We start from the raw sequence: 14,564 nt of genomic DNA, 5'->3' as shown, positions 1-14,564 counted from the left end.
TATATACATAAGTTGATAAATTATGTATATATAAAACTTTCATCAAATTCCTTTTAAACCACTTTGTAATGTGGACATCATAATGCAGGGCAAACAATCTTATTTGAAACAGTAGAAACATGTACATGTATGCTGTTAACTTTAGACTGACCAGAGCTTGTGAAAGGCAGGAAGGGGATCAAAGGCCCTTTGTAAGTGATATTTCTACTCAGAATAACAGGATGTGGATGAGAGTGATTTTGCATATGTTATTCACCATGGTGCTCATTTCTTCTTCCTTCCTTCAAAATGAGCCTTCCCTAAACCAATTTATACTGTATATACTGTACCAGTGCATTGTCCATCTCAACTTTGTTGTGCACTCTTTGTTTAATCGATAATGGCATCTCACTACAGTGGTGAGAGGGGCACTGAGAGTGTCTAGCAGGAAAGTTATGAAGTTCATTTCAGCTGGTCTTGTGACCATATTCACTAGACGTTTTTATATGTGCTTAGCAAAGTCATAAATTATTATCATTTGAATATATTAAATCTTTGTAATGTCTTACAGCCTGCCATGATTCTGCTGACGATTGTAAACCCTGATAGTGTGTTTGGGCAGATTCAGTGGGTAATTTGCTGAGAAGTCACAGCAACATTATGTGTATTACATGTTTTTTGGTAGTGAAAGTAGACTTTATGCTGAACCTTGATGTGACTGTCACATACAGTATCTGACAGATTATCTGAGAAAGTTCTCAGCAATAACATATTTCATTGTTAATATTGCTAAACATTTACCCAGATGATAGACTCAAGTGTTTTTATTGAATCGAGGATATAGGCTATTGTGTGAACACATCGTTTTGTTGAAAAAGATTAAAACAGAAATGAGTTGTCATGCATATAACTAAAGTATCACAATGCTTCAACCAACCAAGCAGTACATTTTTTGTAAATCTGGAAACATGTAAACAAACATATGTTTTGAATATCTGACCATATTCTGTGTTTCTTTTTGAGCCTGTCCTCCAACAAAAAACGACCATATAGGTCGTTTGTGCAAGCACCTTACGACCTATATTTATGTTTTAAAGTTAAGCGGCTTCTAGCGGGTGTAAAAAAAATAATGACAGTATCACGTTGCGTCTGTTGTCATGAAATGATGTATAACATCATTGCCAATCAAAATGCACGTTTATTTAAATGCAGTGTGTGGACTTTTTACACCGATCTCATAGTAATTCGTACATATTTTACTAGGTGGCTTATTCACTTGAATGATCACACCTAACCCCACCCCTAAACCTACCCCTCACAGAAATCAGGCTAAATTAGGATTTATTGAGAATATACATTTTACGTGCAAAGCCCGTTCTCTGGGATCAAACCCATGATAGCTTGATTACATATCAAGGTATAATGCAATATTCTACCAACTGAGCTACACGAAACGCAAATCACATTGCAAATAAAAGAGTACAAAACATTGATATGAAAACGTAGCCGGGGAAAACCCAGACTACTTCCGGCGAATTTCAATTCTCTCTACAGAATAGTCTGGCAAAGAGGACTATCTAGCTCGTTTCTGTGCATCCGAAATCGCGGCACCAATCAGAAACGTTGAGGCGGGGTTTACACGATGACGACAGCGCAGCGACGGTAAAGCAGATTTTGTACATTACAAAGATGGATGCTGCAGAGGAACATTCGTTCGAAACTGCTATCGCGTCTGTTTTAAGTGATTTAAACTTTAACTTTGCGTTAAAACCCGAGCAAAGAACAACACTTGAAGCCTTCATATCTAAAAAAGATGTTATCGCTGTCTTACCGACTGGATTCGCTCTGGATTCGCTCTGCATACGTCATCTCCTTCATCGCTCTGATTGGTTTTAGGTCTATCCAATTGCTCCCAGAGGCATTTGAACGAGGTCCGTCGGTGACGCCCCTTTAGAAACGAGACGTCTAATAGGCTTTGCCAGACCCTAACTCAGTTTCAACTGAAAAGGGTCTGGTTTTAACCAGTCTAATGAAAACAACCTTTTGCCGATAGGGGCGCAATTGTAGTATACGCTCTGATGGGTCGTATTTCAGGGATTTGGACAAACGACCTATACGAGCGTATTGGTTGGAGGACAGGTATGGGCTGAAATATGTGCCACTAGAAACTGAATTTGAATTGCTAAACTTGAATAATTGCATTGAATAACTGAATTTGAATAACATAATTTGAAAGTGTATTTATTCAAAAACAGAATCTGAATTGTGGTCGAATAAAATTTGTCCAACAAAATTTGATCCTCACTTAAAGTTAAACTCTCTATATATCTTCACATTCACTTCTCACAATTCAGATTCAGTTCTCAAATTCAATTTCAAGTTACTGAGACAGACATCCGGGTAGTTGGAGGATGAAGGAAGAGCAATCCAGCCCAGATCGATAGATCGCGTTCATTGGCGCACAGGAGCCAATCAGAACCTATGTTTTGAAGCAAAGTACGTACCCACCATGAAACAAGGAAGAAGTGCTTGCCTTGCCGACTGACTTGACCACCATGGATCTGCCTGGGACAAATATGGTAATGAAAATTTTTTTTTCACGATCTAACGATCTTTAGTTTAATGGTGTAGCTGTTTTGTAGAAACGGGGGAAATTACATCTTTCTCGATGTGTTGCAAACACAGTAGCTATTATCCCACGTTTTTGTGGTTATGTACTAGCTCTGGTAACAACATATTTGCTTGGCGTTTATTATTTCTAAGCATTTGCCTCTTCCTCCGGTGAAAATGTTGTTGCCGCCAAGTAGACTGGTCATGTCTTCAGCGTGATTATTTACGACAACTACTCCTCGTGATTGTCATTGTCAGGGTACTGCTTACTAAGAGGGAGAGAGAGAGTAGTAAGCTTGTATGTCTCACTATGTTTTGACAAGGAAACAACTCAGAAGTAGTCAATTCAACATATTTGCTCACAGATGCAATACCTCCCCATGGTCCTGTTGGGCCCAGTGCCCAACATCAAACTTTAGTATATTTTTTTAGTCAATAAAAAAAGTCAATATATTGTCGCATTTTAGTTAGATCTATCCATCCAAGCATCCGTCTCCCCACCGGTGGATTAATGCATTGACCAGTTAGATTTAATGCTTTTTAAATTGACTGAGCTGTTACCATAAAGGCTCACTGTGCTGTGTGATGTACATTTATTTTCAACAGTACAAAGGTTTTTTTTTGGTTGTCACTGTTCCCATATGATTATTATTGATCAGTTTGTCCTGACCATAGCAAAATTACTTTCTCTCAAAAGTCCACCTTTTAACTTAAACTTTTATATGTGGCTTCTGTACTGAGTTTATTGTACACATTTTTACATTTTAATTTTACATTATATTTCATTCTTGTGTTTTGTCATTTCAGCAAAGCTGACTTCATTCCTTCAACTTCAAAACAAAAGTGAGCATTTCTAGGTTTGTACGCTTCTATATTCTCCTTCAAATGTAAATAACCTAAGACTCTTAAACTTTTGGGGCCAAGTACCTCATATCATGTCAAAGAATCCAGGGATCACCTGTAAGCGATGACCCTACAGAAGCAACAAAAAAGTAAATGGCAAAAATATGCAAATACTAACACACAAGAGAAAGAATAACTCACGTACATACACCACAGTTTCTGAGAAACAAGAGGAAGGTGAAAGAATTTAAAGCAATGTTTGAATGCAAAATAGACTGAGTTGAACAGATTACATTTATGGCTGTTTAATTGTTTTTATAACAACATACACATAAATCATAACTTGATTTTGAAAGATTTGTAAACCGATGCTCTACGGTTAACAATGATTTTTGATGATTCCTGCTTCTGATGTCTTCTGACCCCGTTCTGCATGATGTCAAGAAAGTCTTCCAGCATACTGTACTGTATATTACACCGGCAGAGAGGAAATAATTATTGTTATTATATTACAGTTCCCAAACATTTTTATATTTTTCTTTACCACAGAAGCTCTGTCCCGAGACACTCTGGAGCTAGTTGAGACTGATGATTCCCCAATCTTCCACAATGGACTTCACACAGGATGAACTGTTTCCAGTTTCAGCAAAACAGCAAGAATTCATTGATGGATGACTGCACCTTAGAACTCTTCACTAACACTGCCTGCATCACCTGGGCCACAGAGAAAACAATGTTACTGCCTGTACATAGCACAATTAACCTTTAACCTTACAGCTGAATCAATGCAGTAACACTGTTAACTACTATTGACATTGTACCAAATGTTCAAACTGAATATACAGAGGAGAACTGGTCCCCAGTGTTTTTGATTAGTCTGGTTTCTCCAAAGGTTTTTTACTCCATTATCTACATCTTGCAGATTTTTCTTTATTAACCACTGTTGCCTATGGCTTGCTTGCTGTATGTATGAAGACTAAAGCATTTAGCACCAACTATTAAAATAGTGAGGGTGTTTTTGACCATATAGACACAACAGTATGTCTTTCTGTAAAGATTCTTTGAAATGTTATGTATTTCGAAAACTGTATAAATGGCTTACATTGATAGTGTGCATATTGCTTGAACATTTATATGTAAAAAAAAAATCAGTAGAATTATTATTATAATGTCCTTTTTATGTACTGTGTTATATGTGTTAAACTCAATTACAATTGTAATTTCTGTCATCATAATTTAAATAGTGTGATAATTACTGTATGATAGTTTCTTAAATAATAGACAATCAGTAATTACAGTACATTAACTGCCTGTAAGCAAAACCATATATAACAACGTAATTAATTATTACACTTATTACGACCACTGGCATGGCACCAACATACCAAAACTCACTGGTTAAATCTTATGTGCCCTCCAGAAGTTTGCGCTTTGCAAGTGAACGACACCTCGTGGTGCCATCCCAAAGAAGTTCAAAATCACTCTCACTGACCTTTTCCTAGACTGTGCCCAGCTGGTGGAATGACCTCGTGATCTCTTATCACACCGGATCCATGGTGGTCAAGTCAGTCGGCAAGGCAAGCACTTCTTCCTTGTTTCATGGTGGGTACGTACTTTGCTTCAAAACGTAGGTTCTGATTGGCTCCTGTGCGCCAATGAACGCGATCTATCGATCTGTGCTCGATTGCTCTTCCTTCATCCTCCAACTACCCGGATGTCTGTCTCAGTAACTTGAAATTGAATTTGAGAACTGAATCTGAATTGTGAGAAGTGAATGTGAAGATATATCGAGAGTTTATTTTTAAGTGAGGATCAAATTTTATTGGACAAATTTTATTCGGCTACAATTCAGATTCAGTTTTTGAATAAATACAATTTCAAATTATACAATACAGATTCAGATTTTCAATGCAATGATTCAAATTAAACAATACACTTTCAAATTAGGTTATTCAAATTCAGTTATTCAATGCAATTATTCAAGTTTAGCAATTCAAATTCAGTTTCTGGTGGCACATATTTCAGCCCATAGACAGGTTGTTCTTTTTCCACATGCTGTCTGGCTAACAGACCTGTAGCCCAGTGACCGCTTGCCTCGCAGCTGTTAACTCACATTCATGATTGACATGGTTGTCATACTGAAAGTTTGAGAGACCAGGGAGAGTCGGGTGACTTTTGACTGCCATTAATATGTAGTGAAGTGTAGTCTTATTTTCTTATCTTCTTATTCTTATTAAAAATTTTAATTTAATGTTTAAAACCACACACAAACACAATGACTTTACCCTGACATTTTGCAATATAAATAATACGTTGTCACATTTTTGATTTGCAGTGAATTCAGAAGAAATGTCCTTACACGTTGCATGTACTTACTACTATAATAACAATAAATTATTCAGAGTTACATGCATGCAACCCTAAGAAGAACCTTAATCCTAACCCTATATTACATATTACTTCAGTACTTGAATCAAAATAAGGTGTCCACTGTAGGCATTGTTTTCTATGCAAAAATATGATTTCAAAAACAGTATCATAGCTACTAAACTATTTCTTGTTATGGTTTTAAATCTGTATTTAACCTCAAACTCAGATTTTTGTTGTAAACATTAGACATTTAGAAAAGTCATCAAAAAGTAATCAGATGTAAACAGTTACATTAATTTAACGAAGTACTTGAAATAGTTACACTATTAGAACATGTTAGATAGGGTCATTTGTAATCTGTAACCTGTTACATTTCTAAAGTATAATATTTCCAATACTGTTTAAGAGTATATAAAACATGGAACAAACTACCCTGGTCTCAGAATCAGAATAAGTGTTTTAGGACACCAATATATTAAAGTTTTGCTGCAGAAATAATTGATTTTATTTATTTATTTTATTTTACATTTTGCATTAAAGGGCTATAGTTGTTGCATGAAACAGATCATTTTAAATGATGGGAAAACTGTCTTGATATTTCTAATGAAATATGGGTGAAAGAATACAATCGTTCGGTATATGTGAGCCTGGAGCACAAAAGCAGTCATCAGTAGCACAGGTTTATTTGTAGCAATAGCCAACAATACATTGTATCGGTCAAAATGATCCATTTCCATATTAAGTAAAGATCAGGTTCCATGAAGATTTTTAGTTAATGAAGTTAATTTTTGATTAGTAATGTGCACTGCTAAGAACTTTATTTGGACAACTTTAAAGGTGACTTTCTCAGTATTTCGATTGTTTTGCTCCCTCAGATACCAGATTTTCAAATATTTGTGTCTCGGTCAAATATTGTCCTGTCCTAACAAACCATACATCAATGGAACGCGTATTTATTCAGCTTTCAGATTATCAGGTTGACTCTTATGACTGGTTTTGTGCTCCAAGGTCACATGAAAGTGAAAGAACAGTAGTAAGTCGAGCAGCTGGTGAGGATGCGGCGAGGCGAGGGCGCTCCGGGGATGGCGCTGTAACACCGCGCAGACGGAGCCTTGGCTTCTGTCCGTGGTTCTGGTCTGCGCGTGTCTGTGGATGGTGACGCCGTGGGTTTGTATGCTCTCTCTCCGCGCTCTCTCTGTCTGTCTTTGGGGGATTTCTCACCATTTCATGCTTTGGATCGAACCGGGCGAAACGCGACGGAATTACCGGCACATGTGTGTGGTTTTATCCAAAATGACATCGCCGTGTGTAGATGACAAGGGGAAGTAGGATCTCTGCACACCTTTTAGAGATGTACACCGCGGTGAGTGTTTCCTTGTCCTGGCGGGGGAGCCACATGCGACTCATTCTGATGGGGTTTGGTTTTATTGTCGATCTCTGATCGACAAAAAGAAGAGTCTTATTTACAAAGAGCAGATGCGTCTTTAATCTCGGTCTGTTGTGAACGCAGTGATGGTGAGATAACCGTGGCGCTTTCGCTCGCAGGGATGGTTTTATTTGCTCTCCTGTGCTGTGATTCATTTCCTCTCTATTGTCTCTTCACACAGAGCTCCGGGTCTGGGAACGCGTCCCTGCGCTGCTCTATGTCTTCATCGGCAGATTTCTCCGATGATGAAGAGTACAGTGTGAAATCGGGGTCGGTGTCGCCTGCACCGGGGGACACGTTACCGTGGAATCTACCCAGACACGAGCGCTCGAAGCGGAAGATCCAGGGAGGATCCGTGCTCGATCCCGCCGAGAGAGCGGTGCTCAGAATCGCAGGTAGGGTCCCAAATATACCCCAGCCTCATTAGGCTCCATTCATCAGACTCTTACAGAGAAAATTATGAGGCTATTTGTGAACTGCTCATGCAAATACAGAGCTGAATAATAAATAAATAATACGCGATAAATAATTCAAGTTGTCTGGGTTTTAAGAAAGTGTTTGAGAAAGGCATTGGCACTTGAGTGCCTTATATGACCTGATCCTTACATCTGCCTAAAACCTGCAGGTCATCATCATATGTCATTATCATAAGAAAAATAATGAGCGTTAAGTTGCCTCTGATGCACTGTGGATGGAACTGTTTTGGTAGCTGGAATCAGCTCACGGCTGAAAGATGAATCAGCAGTCTGTAATGAGCATGTGTTCCTGCTCTGGAATGAGAGGACAGTCCCTCTCGGCTTCTGTAGCTTTATGACCATTCAACATGAGAACCAGATGGCAGGATGACATGCAATCATAATATGACTAAACATTTTTTGTTTATCTATCTTACCTCTGAAAGATGCATACTAATATCTTTATATAGCATACAAATTAGTACCTAAATGATATGTTCGGGGGTCCCGGTGTCCTGACATTTTATCCTACACGGCAGATTTTCCTACCAGGGTTTATTGCGCATGCAATCTCATGCTGAACAACAATATTTAATGTATTTGCATTACTGTAAGGGTATGTTTAGGGTTGTGATAGGTGTAGACCTTAATAAACCATAACTTTACATCCCACCCCCACCCCATTTGAGTTGCACAAACAGCCTGCAGTTCATCATTTGGCAGTTGCATGATATTAATTTCTATGATAAATATTTTTTCTTTTAGTTTTGAACAAAGGCTTTTCCCTTCAACAGTGGTTCTCAAACCTCTCCATGAAGTACATCCAGTCCTGCACATTTTATATGTCTCCCTCATCTATTACACCTGATTCATCAGCTCATTAGTGGAGACTGTAAGACCTGAAGTGGATGTGTGTCAGATAGAGGGAGACATGCAAAACGTGCAGTGCTGGGGTACTTCATGGACAGGTTTGAGAACCACTGACTGCCCTGCAAATAAAATAACTTGGAAGGCATTGTAAGAAAAGAAAAGAAAATAATAATAATAAGGCAGAGCTGCATGGTGTTTAGTATTATAAAAGTTGAAATTGGTCGGCATCTGCTTGGGAAGATGTTGTTTGTCCTGTAATAGAGAGTTGTGTTTATCGAGCGCAGCGCCATCATGTTCCCGTAGCGGACGCGAGGACGGGAATCCTCCGGGTTTAGGACCTTGGAGAGCACGCTTGCAGACACATGGAGCAGTGACTGACCACCAGCGCGTGCCTCTAAAATAGAGGATGACTGTGCATGACACATTATCCCCTTCATGTAGTCTGACATTTGATATATATATATAGCATTCCAGATGGACGCTGACCACACATGAACAGTGTCAGGAAGACTAGCTGCGTAAAATAAGCACGCAAAACGGCATATCTTTATAAACGGGTATTATTGTTAAGAACCCGTTGGCGATTGCTGGACACAGTGAAGGACAGTCGCGGATCCCTGTCACCGGCGCACGGCTGCAGCGGCAGAGGAAGTCTCGCTCATTGGCCGGTTGGCGGGTGTGGGAGGGGACGAAGGGCGTCGCCGGTCACGGAGCAGCGGTGCTCATCGGCCAGGCTTCACTTCACCAGTGCGGCCAGTAAATGAGCAGCCTCAACCGCTCCGTCAATGGCCCGCCACGGACCGGCTCCGTATACGCTCGCCGAAGAATTGGAGTATCTCCAGGCGTACGAGGACGTGCTTGAGAAATATAAAGGTTTGGCCGCTTGTTGAATTAATTTGTGCTTCGGCAGCGAGACGGTTAACGCTGTCAGAGCATCAGCGTGATTCATGCGTACATTAATACATACATTGTTTCATTGTGTACTGAAAGGAAACCGTTTACTTGGTAGCAGATTTGCTGACCTGATGTGACAAATGTTATAAACCTGTTACAGTGAGACAAAACCCCTTTATTTTGTCTATCTGACAGATCGTGTAGAAATATATTTGTTTGTGTGTTCAGATGATTGCATTAGATGCTTGTTATATAAGCCCATTGTGAAAATCTGATTTGATTGCTAGATTGCTACATTTGTCTGTGGTGTTGTCCCATCCATCGTGTCTGTTCTAAATGCACCTCCCCTCATGCACTTACAGTGGCTTCCAGCAATTTGGATCATTAGTCCTGGCTTAGGGCTGTTATTTTCTTCTCAGCATCATCCTGCCGGTCAGCATCAGTCTCTGCAACATGCATGTCCTGGCAATTATAGAAATGCATGGACATACATTTTTCCCCATTGAATGAGTGTTGATTTTGCTGATTTGTAGCTCAAGCAGAGCAGCAGATCGTCTATCAGCTGTTGAGTATCATAAGCTAACAGTCAGCTGCGGAAAAGCTCAACAGTGTGTGTGTGTGTGTGTGTGTGTGTGTGTGAAGCTGCTGCAGTCATATGATGAAGGGTCACTCTGATTCAGATTTTTGCTTTCTCAAGGCATTATGCTTGATGATTAAGTCATTACGAATAAGTTCTTATATTTATTATCTTAGATGTTTTTATTTATTACATAGCATACTACAGTTGTATTAACATTTAAGTTCATAAAACCATGGTGGAAAAACAGTTTTTATTAATCAGAAGCCATGCATGTTTGATTATTTTGAAAAATTAGGTTTAAATTGCTTAAATGGGTTGATGCACACAGTTGAAAACACCCAAACATTCCTGATTTTCTGGAATCAGTCAGGTGTAAGCTGCGTCTTATTAAAAACACTTTTGTTCTGGCTGTCAGGAGTGTTTGACTTGAAGCCAGAGGTTATCAGAGCTAGTTTATTGGTCACTATAAACATGTCTGGGTGCCAGCAAGCACAGTCAGGGTGTAAGAATATACCTCAGTGTTTTTCACCCTTTTGGCACTAATCGAGTATTCCACAGTCAGCTGCACAAAACAAAAACCCAAGAATGGGTCAATCATATATCATTTAATTATTTTGTTTAAATTGCAGCATTTTAACAATGCATAGTTATGACCAAGATGAAATATTTATTGACGTACGTTTAATAAGACATTGGATTGCATGAAAATGCTCTGATGGAATGTTTTTCTTTTGTCTTTTTTAATTTGGTTCATTAAAATTGACAGATTGAACTGATTCACAGAAATGAATCATTTTCTACTGAAGTATAAAACCTTATATTTCTCTCATTGTGAGTCATCACATCAAATCCAGTGTGATATTCTCAATGTATTGTGTATATATTCAATATTTAGCCCTGCACCGGTGTGTCATGTGCTTTATTTTATGTTAGGTTGTCATCGAAGTACGTGATTTCAACACTGTCTGAAAGGAGTCTTTCATAAGCAGTCTTTTTGCTTTAAAGGAGATTAACAAGGAATCTACATGACGTCTTGAGTTTAGAGAACAGTTTATTCGAGAACATGATAAACGTCACATATATATATTAAAAATAAGCATTACTTCTCTGTTGAATAAGTTAATAATGACACATACTGTACTGTTGTTTCATAAAGAGTCTGGTTTTAGTTCTTCCTGTAAGAATGACTTTTTAACCATTTGACAATGCCTTCAGAGACACTGGAAACTGTGATGCTCTGAATGTCCTTCCTCTAGAATCTTCACCAGAATATTCCATGCTTAAAAATATGAAGCGAGCTGCACTTTTTATAAAGTACAGATCCATAAAATTAAAAACAGTATTAAAAGCCATCCATGTCTATTACACTTGTCAGTAGTCTATTCAGGCAGTTTGGAGTTCTCCAGAGAGTGGGAACTATGGACAATGATAAAACTGATGTTTGGTGTTATACAGTAACAATGCTGGAGCTGTTCTCAGAACAAGAGCTCTTCACATAGACATAGACTGTCTGCTTCATTTGTCTCATATGCTAAATGTCTCTACAGTGAACACTCATGCTCAGTGTATGTTATGCATGATTTGGTGGGTGTGAAGGGCTAAGTGCTGGGGAAGACACACTGAAACTGTTGGTTGTCAAACTACAAATTACTCATAATGTAAAGCACATGTTATATATATACAGTGAACAGAATTATAAATGCAACACTTTTGTTTTCTAAGGCACACCTGTGCAATAATCATGCTGTCTAATCAGCATCTTGATATGCCACACCTGTGAGGTGTGGCATATCAATTATCTCGGCAAAGGAGAAGTGCTCATTAACACAGATTTAGACAGATTTGTGAACAATATTTGAAAGAAATAGGCCTTTTGTGTACATAGAAAAAGCTTTAGATCTTTGAGTTCAGCTCATGAAAAATGGAGGCAAAAACAAAAGGGTTGCATTTATAATTTTGTTCACTGTATATAAATCTGTAGCAGGAATAAAACAATCATTAAAAATCACTTAATGTGTAAGTTCTCAGACAAAAAAAATATTATGGGGCAATTAAAAAATATTGGATAATAATAATAATAATAATATTAAAAAATCAATAAAACGTTATGTTTACATTGTTGCAGGAATGATTAATGTTCTGTAAACATTTGTTATAAAAAAAATCTAGAAATCAGTTGGCAGGTGCTTAAACATACAGGTAATGGTTGATGTCTAGTGTCCAGTTACCAGGTTTGTTTTGGGTTTCAGGGTAAGAAGCACTGAGAATGTGTGGTACAGTACCTGGCTAATTGGGTATTAAAGATAATTACACACAAGCAGAAGGGATTATTGTAGTGGTGTTCTTGTAAACCAGAGCGTTTCTTCTTAGATCAGATTAAATATCGGCTCCTTTCAAAATGTCTTAATCTTGTACATTTGAGCGGGATCCAAATGCGCACATTTCAATAGGCCTGTGAATGTGAGACTGGAACATGCAACCTGCTTGGGGTCGTGCACAGTTGCCATCACGTACAGGACCGCAGTGTACAGTACTAACAGGTGAAGAGCAGAAATGACATAAGCCCTTGTGTATTATAACATTGTGTGGCTAAGAAAGCTCAAGATCGACTCAGGAGTGGGTGTGTCGCTCATTTTTCTTTTCTTTTGAGCTCCAGTGTGTCCTTTCTATTAATTTAAGAAGCTCTTTCATGAAATTCTTCACGCCTTGGTAAAACACGTGGTATATTTAGTTTGTACACTCAGTACCAGGTCAAATGACATTTAACCAGGTCAGATGGATTTGATTCTTGTGCCAATACCCATCAAATAAATTGCTACTAGGTCATGTACAGTAGTAGCTGCAGAGTTTGATGCACAGCTTTCTCAGGTTGTCAGCAGCACACCTGCAGCTATTATGTGTTAAGTGCCTCCTTCTGAGACACAACAGTGTCCAAAACCTGAACAGTTGTTGCTCGGAAGGTATGAAGACATCAAAGCACCTCTGAATCCAGGGTTGCATAACGTCCTGTCTATGAAGATTTCTTCATCTGGCTAGCATAGATGTATTCTTGGCAACGTTTGATATCCCACACTCTTTTGCACTGAAAGAATACAATAATGTCTACTTATCGAAAGTGCATTATTTCTAACAAGCACTGAGTCCATTGGTTGGTTATCTCTGAATCCCAGCTAAATTATTTTCAGCATCATTGGACGTTATGTTACGGTGCCTTTGACGCCAGTCTGAAACTAGTTTCATTAGGAGACTATGCTATGACTAATGCTGCTGGTTTAGCAGAAGAAGGGCTGGACTTTTGCTTCTTGCTGGGACTTGCTATCCTTTTTATGAGGCCAGCTTCTTTTGCTGTCCTGAGCAAAACAGAAGAATGGTTACTTGTGCAGCAAACCCCTGAGGTATTGCAGATTCTGTTGTGTATGCTGTGAAAACATGCTTTTCCCCTGACATTTAGATTTGCTTAGAGAGCCTGTCCTCCAACAAAAACGACCATATAGGTCGTTTGTGCAAGCACCTTATTACGACCTATATTTACGTTTTAAAGTTAAGCGGCCTCTAGCGGGCGTAAAAATAAGGACAGTATCGCGTTGTGTCTGTCGTCATGAAATGACGTATCACGTCATTACCAATCAAAACACACATTTATTTAAATGCAATGTGTGGGCTTTTTACACCGATCTCACAGTATTTCCTACATATTTTACTTGGTGGCTTATTTGTTCGAATGACCACACCTAACCCCACCCCTAAACCTAACCCTCACAGAAATCAGGCTAAATTATGGTTTATTGAGCATATACATTTTTGTGCATATCCGTTCCCTGGGATCGAACCCATGATAGCATGATTACATATCAAGGTATAACACAATAATCTACCATATGAGCTACACGAAACGCAAATCACATTGCAAATAAAAGAATACAAAACATTAATATGAAAACAACGTTTTGCCGATAGAGGCGCAATTGTAGGATACGCTCTTATGGGTCGTATTTCACAGATCTGCAGAGGATACATAAAATGCTTGAAATAGAATTGGTCCAAAATATAACACAATAGAAAGGAGAATAATATTGCTACCCACCATGTGGATCAGCCCTAATGTTATATATAATATAAATGTGATGCTGTCTAGACAGATGTCTCTCTGGGTTTTTGAACAGAGCCCTAGTGAGCCATTCATAGTTTGATTTTCCAGAAAAGTGTCAATATTGTGGCACCGTGGCATTCTCGAAACATGGCTGATAAGTTCTGACTCAACCAATGGCCTTTTTCTGAAAGCAATCAAATGCCACAAAAGCACACGCTTGACTTCGCCTTTAAGAGTAATGGTGTTAGTGAAGTGCTTTTCATATCAAAACCAACATACAGTGAAAAGTAAATCGATTTTCATAGCCGTGCTTCCTCTGTTGGTGTGTGAAAGCGTGAAAGTGTGTCTTTCTGTATGGTGAGTGTACACGTTTGAAGCAACGTCCATAAATAGCTGGCTAGCACAGAATGTGTAATGTCACACCTGTGATGAGGCTCTCACAAATAC

The 14,564-nt window shown here is 38.7% G+C and overlaps 1 protein-coding gene across 1 annotated transcript in view; it reads left to right on the top strand.

Moving 5' to 3' along the window:
• The window catches only part of LOC132157469 (dystonin-like), a 199,244-nt gene that overhangs the window by 1,591 nt on the left and 183,089 nt on the right, over nucleotides 1–14,564 (top strand). The window contains exon 4 of the mRNA XM_059566826.1: nucleotides 7,410–7,623. Coding sequence (XP_059422809.1) covers nucleotides 7,410–7,623 — 214 coding nt within the window. The remainder of the gene's footprint in view (nucleotides 1–7,409; nucleotides 7,624–14,564) is intronic.

Source organism: Carassius carassius, chromosome 14 (assembly GCF_963082965.1).
Source record: "Carassius carassius chromosome 14, fCarCar2.1, whole genome shotgun sequence".
NCBI lineage: Eukaryota > Metazoa > Chordata > Actinopteri > Cypriniformes > Cyprinidae > Carassius > Carassius carassius.
This window is presented reverse-complemented; position numbering and strand designations above follow the sequence as displayed.